The sequence below is a fragment of the Oryx dammah genome, unplaced genomic scaffold (genome assembly GCF_014754425.2).
Source record: "Oryx dammah isolate SB20612 unplaced genomic scaffold, SCBI_Odam_1.1 HiC_scaffold_25, whole genome shotgun sequence".
Taxonomy (NCBI): Eukaryota; Metazoa; Chordata; class Mammalia; order Artiodactyla; family Bovidae; genus Oryx; species Oryx dammah.
In genome coordinates, this window is record NW_024070209.1 from 72,227,694 (window position 1) to 72,240,195 (window position 12,502).

The 12,502-nt window shown below is 48.7% G+C and overlaps 1 protein-coding gene across 3 annotated transcripts in view; it reads left to right on the forward strand.

The window, feature by feature from the left end:
* The first annotated feature begins 238 nt into the window (after nucleotides 1-238).
* Nucleotides 239-12,502, forward strand: part of OTOF (otoferlin) — a 90,034-nt gene continuing 77,770 nt past the window's right edge. For all 3 annotated transcript variants that reach the window (XM_040224454.1, XM_040224453.1, XM_040224455.1), the window contains exon 1: nucleotides 239-346. In XM_040224454.1, the coding sequence (XP_040080388.1) occupies nucleotides 268-346 (79 nt within the window). In that variant the 5' untranslated portion in view covers nucleotides 239-267. The remainder of the gene's footprint in view (nucleotides 347-12,502) is intronic.

The following is a 12,502-nucleotide window of genomic DNA, read 5'->3' on the forward strand; positions in this document are numbered from 1 at the left end:
ACACATCACACACACACACACACACACAGATACACACATGCTGGGCTGACAACTTGGAGGGGCGGGAGCTGGCAGGGCTTTGAGTCTCTGTGAGTCGCTGGAGGGAGCCGCTGGGCTTGGTTGCCTTGGTCTCTGTGGGCCGCATTGGAGGGAGAGGAGGCGGCAGCAGAGAGGAGGGAGGCGTGAGTGTGCTGAGTGCTCCATCCACAGAGCTCGTTCCTTCCCCGGCTGCTCCCTCCTGGCGCTTCCGGGGCTCCTCACAGCAGCATGGCCTTGCTCGTCCACCTCAAGACGGTCTCTGAGCTGCGGGGCAAGGGTGACCGGATCGCCAAAGTGACTTTCCGAGGTAGGGAAGCCCCCATCTTATGGGGACCCCCGGCTCTGGGCAGATGGGATAGAGCAGCGAGGGAAGGAGGGATTGGAAAACTTCTAGCAGGCTTGGGGCAACAAAGCTTCTCACGGGCAGCCATCTGCCCCTTGCCAGGCTAGCCATTATGATTTCTCGAAAATCAGGGTCCCCCTGTTTCAGTATCTGCGTGTGTGTCTCTCCCTCCACTGGCCAATGTGCCAGCTAGAGGACTGTAGAGTCCTTGGCCTACAGGAGGTCCTGGGGAGGCAAAAGCAAGAACCCCACCCCCAGGCTCAGGGGACCCTGGGCCCCCTCTCCCTCTCTCTCTCTCTCTCTCCTGCAGGCTGGTTTCCTTGGGCACAAAGTAGAGGTGGGGTCCCAGCCTGGAAGACCCAGGCTCCTAGAAACCAGCATGATGGAGATACTGTTGGCTTCTTTTAGGTCTGTCTGTGATCAGGGATCCTTTGAGCCCCACGAGCCTTTCTCACTGTCAGTTTTCTTCCTAGCCCCCTAGCATCCAGTCACCATTTACTCTGACCTCTGTGCCACAGCTGGGGGCTGGGCATGACCCAGGCCTGGCCCTCGACAAGCCCACATCCAGTGAGACAGGAGGAGCAGGTGACAGATAATAGGAGAGGTGCGTGATATGATAAAGATGGGGACAAAAGTAGCATGCAAGCTATAGAAGCAGCACCCTGATGCAGGCTGGGGGCAGGGTAGTCATGAAAGGCTTCCAGGAGGAGGTGACACTACAGCTGAAACCCAAGGGAACAGCAAGAAGGAGTAAGGTGAAGAGGTAAGGACAGAGCAGACAGAAGCGACAGGATGCCCACGGTCAGGAGAGGAGCTGGAACATGGGAACAGACCGAGGCTCCATGAGCCTGAATCCCTGAGCAGAGCAGAGGAGGCAAGGCGTCCTTCACTCCAGGGACAGTGGGCAGTCCCTGAAGACCAGGAGTCCCTGGTCTTGGTCCCTGGGCCACAGCCCAGCCCCCTCGACCAGGCGCATCTCTGGCAGCCTTTGACCGAAAGCCAGGTGCTCCTCACTAGACATGGCCCTTCCTCCCCTGGAGAGGGGCCTGAGGGTGGAGGTGGGGTGGGTGAGCAAGGGAGGAGCTGAACAAAGCCACCAGACTAAAGAGCAGAATGAGCATCGGGGCCCAGGCTTGACACATGTCTGCACCTGCGTCAGGAGGGAGAGGGGAGACCATGGGGCAGCCTTCCCAGGAGGTCTCCAGCAGCCCCCGGGGATCCATATCACCCCCTTGGTTGAACCACCTCTGGGCACCAGGCCCTGGGTTGTCCTGAGGCCTGCTCTCATAGGGACAGGCAGAGGTAGAGGGGGTTATGGTGTCCCTGCCGACAGGAGAGAGAGGAACAGGGGCCTGGCTGCCTGTTGCTTCCCACACCCACCCAGACTGCTTTCTCTGCAGTGCCCTAGATCTCCACGTGCCACCTGCCAGCTGGTGCTGCCTTTGGAAAAAGCAAGCATGTCCTCTCAAGGGTCCCTGTGTTGGACAGAGCACAGTATTTCGGTCTTTAGCTACAGGTCGCAGTGTTGCTGCTATGGCAGGATAGTCCAGGCTGCGCACACCAGTCCCATTTGCAAGCAGAGAAACCAAGGCATAGAGAGATCTGTGTATCCTTGGTGGCGGCACCGAGGTATGGTGGGACCAATCCACAAGTCCTCACCCCCAGCCCTAGTTTTCTGCCCTCAAGGCCTCTTTATTCCTTCTGGTGAGCTGGGGGTGAGCACCTTGTCTGTCTGTCTGCTGCTGCTGCTTCTAAGTCACTTCAGTCGTGTCCGACTCTGTGTGACCCCATAGACCGCAGCCCACCAGGTTCCCCCATCCCTGGGATTCTCCAGGCAAGAACACTGGAGTGGGTTGCCATTTCCTTCTCCAATGCATGAAAGTGAAAAGTGAAAGGGAAGTCACCAGTCATATCCGACTCTTCGAGACCCCATGGACTGCAGCCTACCAAGGCTCCTCCATCCATGGGATTTTCCAGGCAAGAGTACTGGAGTGGGGTGCCATCGCCTGATGTTCACCTTTTTCTCTGAGTGGTAGGGCCAGTCCTCGCCTCAGGAACTAGCCAATTTGCAACCTGTACCCTCTGGACTGAGTGGAGGGTCCACTTCTGAGCTCTGCCTCTGGAGTGGGCTGTGGTAGGTAGAGCTCCCGAGGAGGGGGGTTTGGGCGGCAGGAACAGACAGACGGTAGGTTTCCAGAATAAATCCACTGCAACAAACTGAGATGCCCCAGTCATTCACCTGCTGCTGCCAGCAGTTGACTATAAATGCCCACAAAGACCGACACTAACTATAATTCAGAGGAAACTGACTCACTCTAGAATGTTCCACAGCACCCCCTGCACACAGCCACTGGTGTCCAGGCAAGTCCCCGGCAGGGAGAAATGAGAAGCCAGTGAACAGTCAGAGGGAGATGCTGGCCCCGAGCTCCCCAGATCCCTTGAGTAAATCTCCAGGCCAAGTGGTATAAGGGAGCACCAGGCAAGTTATGTGTGGCCGTGGTACACAAATTGGTTGAAATACAGCTTGACTTTCTGTGCTGTGCCCTCTAGGACACCGAGGAAAGAGCCCTATGGGACTCTGGTAGAGAAATCTCTAAATATGGGGTCAAAAGCCCCCTGGGTCCCATCTGGGTCCTGCTCCGGACTTAACCTCTCTGAACCTCTGTTTCCTCATCAGTAAAAGGGGCATGATGATAAAACTCATCTCATCAGGTTGCTGGAGAAGGAAATGGCAACCCACTCTGGTACTCTTGCCTGGAAAATCCCCGTGGACAGAGGAGCTTGGCAGGCTGTAGTCCATGGGGTCACAAGAGTCGGACACAACTTAGTGACCAAACCACCTCCACCACCTCCACCATCAGGCTGCTTCAGTGAAAAAATTAGGTATGGGAAAGCACTTAAGTGACCTCTGTTTGTGAGGTGGCTGTTCCACTCCTACTTGGGGTGGCTGCTGGCCTCTGAGTCATCTTCTCTCCAGCCCAGCTTCCTTCTTCTGTCAGCCAGGAGTGAGGAGAGAAGGTACCATGGGAGGTGGACAGGAGAGCACACCTGAGGGGTTCCAACCTGTGCCAAGAGCAGGCAAATCAGCCCAGCCTCTGCTCTGGAGGGAGCCCCCCCACCAGCTAAGATGTTCCACAGGAACCCAGAAACCCAGGGTAGACTCCCTCCCCCGAGACCCCTGTTCCCATATGAGCTGGGCAGGCCCCATCTTTATCCCCAGCCACCCCTGTTTTCCCTCCACTCCAGCTCAGCTGGCCCTTCTACCCTCAGGCTCACTCAGCACACACGACCCAGCTCCATCTGTAGCTTTTGACTCTCACTGCCCCGCTGGCCCACCCCTAACCCGGGCCTATCCTCATTCATTCATTCCCTGAGTGTGCTGACATTTGTGGCCAGGCCTGGAACCCCCCGGGGTAAAGAAGACGCAGTCCCTAACCTCAGGAGTCATGGTCCATTGAGGCAGACATGGAGACGCCAGAAGGTGTGGACCCCCAGTCCCCTCATGCTTGTGGACCACTGGGCCTTGGGTATCTGCTTCACATAAGCAAGATGAAGACCGTGGCCCTCATTTAACCCAGAGGCTTGAGTCAGGACTGGGAGGTCTGGGAAGGAGCCATCCTGACTACAGGACGCTACTCAGAAGGAGGCAGTGGAGCTTAAGTTGTCCTTTTTCAACTCCTGAAATCATTCCCAGCATCACTCACAGCCATGGGAGGCGGGGTGGAAAGGGCCTCTAGGATCCTCCAGTCCAACTTTCTCCCCATTTCTCAGCCCCTTCCATGCCCCTGGCCCTGACTGTCTGGAGCCAGCCTCCTGGCCCTCCCTTGCTCTCCATCCCTGAGCTTTCTTGCCAGAATGCTGGGCTTGGGGAGTTGATGGGTGAGCTGGGTGAGCTCTGGAAGCTGGGTCTGATCTCCACCTAATTCTCCTGACCTGGTCACTGGCACAGAGGTTTGCTTTATCAAGACTTCCCCCTCGGCCCAGCTGATTTTTCCTCCCTCTCCTTCACCCCAGCCCACTCCATGGGTTCCCACTACACTGACTTCTTGCCATTCCCCAAAGGTGCCAGGCCTTCTTAATCTCCAGGCCTCGAGACATTGTGTTTCTTCTTCCGCCTCCACCTTGAGAACTCCCATTAATTCTGTGCACCCTTCCAGGCCCAGCTCAGCTGTGGCCTCCTCTGTGAAGCCCTGCCCCGCTTGCAGCGCTGTGTGCGCACTCCTCCCCGCACTCACCTGGGGCACTCTGTAGTTCAGCAGCTGCCCCTGTTTACCTGCCACTAAGGCTTCCCAGGTGGCACTAGTGGTAAAGAACCTGCTTGCCAATCCAGGATACATAAGAGACGTGGGTTCGATCCCTGGGTCGGGAAGATCCCCTGAAGGAGGGCATGGCAACCCCCTCCAGTATTCTTGCCTGGAGAATCCCATGGACAGAGGAGCCTAGTGGGCTACAGTCTAAGAACCTTCAAGACAGTGATCTGATTTAGCTCTCCTAATGGAGCCTTATGCTGGGCACTGGGCCAGGTCATCAAAATGAAAAGGAAATGGCATGTTTTTGAACTCGTTAGTGGGTTTGAATCCTTCTTCCTCTGTGGCACTGCCACTCTGGCTTAGTGTCCTCAACTGTGAATGTCCCCGCCCCCTGCTGTCTATCAAGGAGAATCTTCCAGGGCCCCAGCGGGAGGCTGACTTCACCCTCTAGCAAATGTTGGGGAGTTCAGCCCTGGCCCACAGGTCAGAAGCAAGAGGGGCTATACAGCCCCCACCCCATCTGCTTTATGGAATATGCTTATTCTGAGCATCACTGCCTAGAGTGCAAGGTATATGGTGGGGCTTTAAAAAACCAGGATCTCACAATCTGATAGGGGAAAGAAATGTGTGCAGATAAAATGGAGAAACATTGCTGGGGATAGAGGGCCAAGGTGTGCTTAGTGGCAGGGCATAAACTGCAATACATTCAGAGGATGGCAGCTTGCCCCCGTACACACAGAGGTCAAAGAAAGCTTTTTGAGAGGACAGAGGAGGAGACAGAGGAGGCGAGCTTAAGGAAGCACTTGAGCTGAGTCTTGAATAGCTGGTTGCACAAGTGGAGATGTGGAAGAAAGTCAAGGATATTTGCTCGGGGGAGACGAGGCCATTCTGGGTGAGGAACTGACAGGACCAGAGGCCAGAGGAGTGAAATCCCAGTTAAATCCAATGGCCGGGCAGCCACTAGGTTTGGCTGCAGCAGAGGTGGCAGGCAGTCGGTGGAGGCTGATGAGCCCAGAAAGGAATGTGGGGCTGGGTGGATGACTTCGTGCTGGGAAGGGGTTAGGGCCCTCGCTGAGCACTGAGGACAAGATTCCTCTACTCTCTGCTGCTGCAGGGGCCACCTCAGGTTCCAAGTTAGATTCATTTTCCGATTAAAAAGGCGGAGCTTTCCCTCTTGGTGAGACATGATTTCTCTGGAGACTTCTCTGCCATCCCTGATGAAGGAGGCAGAGAGGATCCCAGTGTCCCAGCCCTGAGATGCTCCTGGATGCCTGGACCTGCCTGTGCACACTGGCTCCACTCAGCACCTCCTCTCTGGGGGGTGGGCATTGTCCCTGTTGAAGGCGGCAGAGGGAGGGGACCCTTAGGACAGCCCTGCAGTGCACAGCTGGCTGTGGACATGGCTCCATGCCTCTGCGGGTCCCCTGAGGGATGTGTGCCTGCCTCCTCCACTCTTCACAGCACTCACAGGTGGGGGGCAGGATCTTCTCTGCCGAAAGCCCTTGGTGATAAATGCGCCCCCAAGCCGACCCAGCCAGACCAAACCAGCGCAGACCTTGGGGAACAGCAGAGCATGCTGGATGTTGCCCAGGCCTCTCCTGCTCTGATGTGGAGGAGATCATTTTATGATGTTGAAACGACCATAAAATTGGCCTCTACTATAAACAGCCCTCAGCAAAAATGCTGCTGGAAGGAAATGTATTCAAGATCAGACTTGCAAATAATTTCCCTGAATTGCAAAGTCTTGGTTATCTCACCCACCTTTACTGATAACACAAAGCTATATCCCTTCCACCTACTCCCATCCCTGGGTCCAATCTTTTTTTTTTTTTTTTAATTTTTAGAATGAAAAATCTCAAATAAATACAAAAGTAGGGAAAATAGTATTAGTACAATTGCCATCAAGTTCTCCCCATGTGGTCTTAACAGCTATCAACTCATGGACCACCTTGTTTCATCTGTACCCCTTCCTACTCCCACCCTCCAAATTATTTGGGAGTAAATCCCAATACCACACTATTTCCTCTGTAAATAGTCAGTCTATAGATATAAAAATCAAGAGCTAAAAAATCCCACATATCATTCATAAAAAATAACAATAATTCCTTAATAGTATCAAGTATTCAGTCAGTGATCATTTCTGATTGTCTCATTGATGTCATAAACGCTTTCCCAATTCACTAAAAGCTATATTTCAATGTGTTTTGTAAGTCAAGTATTTATTCATTAGTTCACTCCTTTCATTCATCCAGGTAATAATATTCATTGAGAGCTAGTTATGAGCTAAGTGCTATTCCAGGCAATGGGGTGACAGCAGTCAATGAGACAGACATGATCCTTGCCCTCAAGGGGAAGACAGCCATTGGGCAGGTCACTGTGAGTGTGATGAGTGTTCTGGAAAGGAAGATACAGGTGCCAGGCAGCATGAGGCAAGGGAAACCCACTCAGACCAGGAGCTCCCGAAGCCTCCCTAAGAGGGTGAGTCAATGAGATGAAGCTGCAAAAGCACACAGGCCCAGGGAGGACATTTGCTGAGCAGGGGGTGGGCTGGTATCTAAACACTCTTGAGCAAGAATAGTATGTTGGCAGAGGCAACACTCACAAAAGGCCCCAATGCAGGCAGAGGGGCCACTGTCAGTACAGGTATAATGATGTGGAACTGTGTCAAGGGCTTGGGGAACAAGGAGCGCTGGCAGGGCCTGGGCTGGGAGTGGGTAGAGGGGAGGCTGGGCTCAGACACAGAGGGTCTTCAGCGTCACACCCTGAAGTTTGAAATTTGCCTTGTGAGTGGGAGTCACCGAGGCTCTTGGCAGGAGAATGGGGTGGGGAGATCTGATTTGGGGAAGCACACTCTGGAGGTCAGAAGCCCGGGGAGCGGCCGTGGCACAGCCAGAGGGTTGCGCCTCAACAGGGGGCTAGGGATTTGGAGAGAAGGGGTGGCACTGGTTCAGAGAGGGGCAGCTCTGGAGTTGACGGTAAGCAAGAAGGCAGGGCCAGTGTGCCTCTGGATGCCATACTTGAGTACCTGGGTGGACAGTGAGGCCACCAATGGAGCAGGCAAGGAAGAGCAGGTTTGGGGCACACAAAGAGGATGGGCTTGCCTGCAAGTCATTCTAGTGAGTATGTCCCCCGGGAAGTCAGAAATATCTCTCGGTACCCTGTGTACCCAAGAAAGGGGTTGGAATCTAGTGGTTGGGAATCCAGATGGTAAGGTCTAGGAGAAGGTGAGATATGCTTGGTTCTTACGGGACTGCTGTGGGATCAAATGAGAAAGTTGATATACATGAAAGGCTCTACAAACTGTAAATTACTGTGCAATGTAAGGATTATGCTAATTATTCCAGGACCCCTCGTGCTACAACCTTCCACAGAGAGAGAAAGAGAGTGGACTGTGGCCCTGGGGACCCCGTGGACCCAAGGATTGGTTGGGCAGGAGTTCTCCTTTGGACTCCTGCCCATTGTTGACACCCCAAATTCTGCCAGACATGAAGATGAGAGGGTGAAAACACCTGGAGCCATCACCGTCCTGGTGGGCTCCTCCAGTCCGGTACCTCGCCAGGTTCCCTGGGGCCAGCACAGTGCACAGAACAGACCCCAAAGAGGGAGGCAGCACAACTTATAAGTGCCGCGGGAGTAGCCAAGCAGTTAGCAGCGGGGGATACCGAAGCCCCGAGCCAAGCGGCACCAGTCAGTGGCCTGTTTCCTCCACTGACAGTTCCAGAAAGGGTTCCTGAGACAGAGAATACCACGTGATCATTCCCACCTTTGGCCTCTTACCCCTTTGCTGCCTGGACTGATCTAACCCCAAGAGGTTGGCTCAACAGTCATTGCTTCTATTTTATTTTATATTTCTAAGCAAACAGGCTCATCAACTTAACTGGAGGTCAGTTTTCACTCAATGGCTTTTTTTAAAAAGCCAAGGTTTAAGAAAAAGTCAGGACTGCAGTTTTAACAGTTTTACCCCGTTTAAGGATGTAAAAAGAGTCACCCTTCCATTATGCTTCAGTATCTTCCCAGTGCCTGACACAGGGAAGGTACTCTGCACAGCTTGTGGGCCACTGAGACCTCAGCCTCCTCCATCTATCACAGAATGGGAGAACCCAAGATGCACCAGTTGCTGAGTGTGTAGCTGGTTCTGTCCTAGGCGCAAGGGGAAACACTACACTCTACATTAGTGCCTGGGTCTGAAAAAAATGGGAACCAGAGCCATCAGTTACACAGAAGAATCAGTGTGAGGCAGCACCTGCAAGGAAGTACAGGTTTGAGCTGAACCAGAGGGATGGTGTTCACAATCCCTGCCCTGCCCCTGCCTCTCAGGCGGATCCCTGACCTAAGCCTGAGTTTCCACTGAGTCCCCGGGTGTTAATAGGGTGAGGGAAGGGGAAATAAATAAGTGGAGGTAAGAAATTATATTTGAGTAAGACTTGCGGAAAACAAAGGGTAAGAGGTAGATAAGGCCTCCATCTAACTGAGAAATGGGGCAAAGGAAGGGACAACCTTCCCTGTGGGAACCCCAGGGACTCTACAGAGCCCAAACCTGGCTCTCTGAGTTGCTGGCGATCTCTAGAGAGCACACACTGTTTAAGAAACTGAAGGAATAGCTGCTTTCCTGGAAAATTTTTTTCAATAGAATTTCTTCATTCTACTGTACCATCAGTTGTCATTATAAAGTTCAATATAAATGTGTTCCTCATAGGTGAAGAAGTGTTATTACAGGAGAGCATCAGAAACAACTGAACAATAAAGTTCTTAGAGACATGGAAGATTTGACAGCATCATCAAGCACCTTGACCTAACTGGCATTTCTAGAATCCTTCACTCCCAAGCTGAAAAAATACACATTCTTCTCATATGTACACTGAGTACTTATCAAGACAGGCCATATACTAGGTAATTAAACAAGTCACAATACATTTCAAAAGACCAGCATCTTACAGAGTATATATTCTGACCCCACTGGCATTCAATTAGAAGTAAAACACATAAGAGATCTTTAAAAGCTCCAAATATTCAGAAATTAAATAATACCCTTCTAAATAGCCTGTGGCCAAAGAGAAAACAAAAGCAAAATTATGACATTTCTAACTGGATGTTAATTAAAATACAACACATCAACACTTATAGCTTTAAATACTTACAGCAGAAAAGAAAAATATATACAATCAATGATTTAGGTTCCTGCCTTAAGAAGCTACTAAAAGAGAAGCAAATTAAACCCAAGAATAAAAACATTATGCTAAAGCCAGGCTCAAAAGACCATATATCATAGGATTCCATCTGTATGAAAAGGTCAGAATAGAAAAAATATATAAAGACAGAAAGTGGATTAGTTATTGCCAGGGGCTGGAAGGAGAGGATGATGGGAAGTAATTGCTAATGAATATGGGGTTTCTTTGGGGGTGATGAAAATATTCTAGAATTAGTGATGAAGGTTGCACAACCTTGTAAATATACCAAACTCACTGATTTGTAGACTTTCAATGAGTGAACTCTATGGTTTGTGAATTATGTTTCAATAAATAAAAATACAATCTAAATGATTAAATCCACAGATAATAAAAGGAAAGAAATAGAAGACAAACAACACAGAAAAATAAGAGTTCTTTTAAAAAAATAATAAAATAGGTAAAGTATAGCAAGATTGAACAAGAAAAAAAGAAAACACAAATTACCAATATCAGAAAGGAAAGAGGGGATACAATTACCTTAAAAGGAAAATGAGGGAATATTATGAATAATGTTATCTCAATAAATTTCTACAACTCAGATGAAAGAGACAAATCCCTTGAAAAATAACTGACCAACATTGGCACAAAAAAGTCTAGTACCTATTAAAAACATCAACTTTGTATAACAAGGGTAATAATGATGTTGATGGTGGTGGTGTAAACTGCTTTTCCATAAAGAAGACTTCAGGTCTGGATAGCTTCACTGGTAAATTCTAAAAAATACTTAAAGAAAAAATAATGCTAATCTTACACAAACTCTCAGAAAATAGAGAAGAACGAACACTTTGTAACTCATTTTTGATACCAAAATCTGATAAAGACTTTGTACAAATAGAAAATTAGAGCCCAATATCCCTTAGGAACAAAGATGTGAAAATACTTAACAAAATATTAGTCAGTTGAGTAGCACTATACGAAAGAGATAGCATAACATAGCAAGTGAGCTTTATCCCAGGAATGCAAGGTTGGTTTAAAATTGTAAAAATAATGACTGGCTAGAACTCTAGTATCAGTGTTGAATAAAAGTGGACAACCTTGCCTTGCTTATGATATGGATATAGAAATGGCCAATAAACACATGAAAATGTGATCATGATTAGTCACTGGAAAAATTAAACTCAAAAACCAAAATCAATTACAGCTTCACACGCACTAAAATGTAAAGTCTGACAGTAACCAAATGTTGGTAAGGATATAGAACCATTATATTTTTTTATATTGTGGATGGGATTTTAAAATAGTATAATCACTTTGCAAATCTGTTTGGCAATTTCTTCCAAAGTTAAACTTAAACATATGCTATAACCCAGTGATTCTGTTGTTAGATATTTCCCCAAGAGAAATGAAATGATAGTTGCACAAAAATACTTTTGCAAGAATGTTCACAGCATCTTTACTCACAACATTTCATGACATTGAAAGCATTCCCAAAAGTATGAACAAGAAAATGGATAAACAAATTATTCATACTATAGAAATTGCTCAACAATAAAATTGAATGAATTACTGACATATGCAACCACAAAACTGCATTTTGGGTGAATCACAAAAGTGTTACAATGACTGCAAGAAGTTAGACACACAAAAAAGTACATTTTGTATGATACCATTTATAAAAGTTTAAAATCAAAAGTTAGAAATCAGAGCAGTGGTTTACCTATGAGGGGTAGAGATTGATGGAGGTGGCAGGGGGCAGGGTGCGCAGGGAGGGAATGTTTTGAGAACTGGAAATGTTCTTCATCAATGTGTCTTAATTATATGGTGAGCACAAAAGTATATGCATTTATCAAAACTCATTGAGTTGTGCACTTAAGATCTGTGAATGCAATACTGTAAAGCAATTATCCTTCAATTAAAAATAAATACTTTTAAAAAAAGTCTGTGAATGTAAATTTTACCATGTTTAAAAAAAGAGCTAATCATACCTAAAATACCTAGACTTTGAAAAATATTACATAAGATAAGGTAGAAAATCGCTCCTGATTATATACTACTAAAAATAAGCTAGAAAATGTGATTCATAACAGAGGAAACCATTTTTTATATTTAAGACACCAATGTCAAAAGAAAAAGCAGGACTCTTTAGCAGAATAATAGCCATCTTTTAATTGGGTAATGAGCTACGTACTAGGTGTATAAGCACTATCATTTTCTCCATTTTATGGATGAGGAAACTAAGACAAAGACTGGTTAACTTCTTCAAGAGCATACGGCCAGCAAGTGATAGAGCTGGGCTTCGAACTCAGGGAGCCTGGCCCACGAGCCTTAACCACCATGCCATGGCCCCTTGTGCTTGTAAGGGACTTGATGCTTTACTCAGGCTTTCACAGAAACAACCTCTTGCTGACCCTCACAGTGGTTCCAGGATGTAGGGTTGTCCAGGTTAATTGCCCCCAGTTTAGAAATGATGGGCTTCCCAGGTGGCACAGTGGTAAAGAATCCACCTGCCAATTCAGGAGGCACAAGAGAGGTGGGTTCAATCCCTGGGTCAGGAAGATCCCCTAGAGGAGGACATGGCAACCTGCTCCAGTATTCTTGCCTGGGAAATCCTATGGACAGAGGAGCATGGCAGTCTACAGTCCATGGGGTCACAAAGAGTCACACACACTAGAGATGATGATTCCGAGACCCCGGGGGTTGAG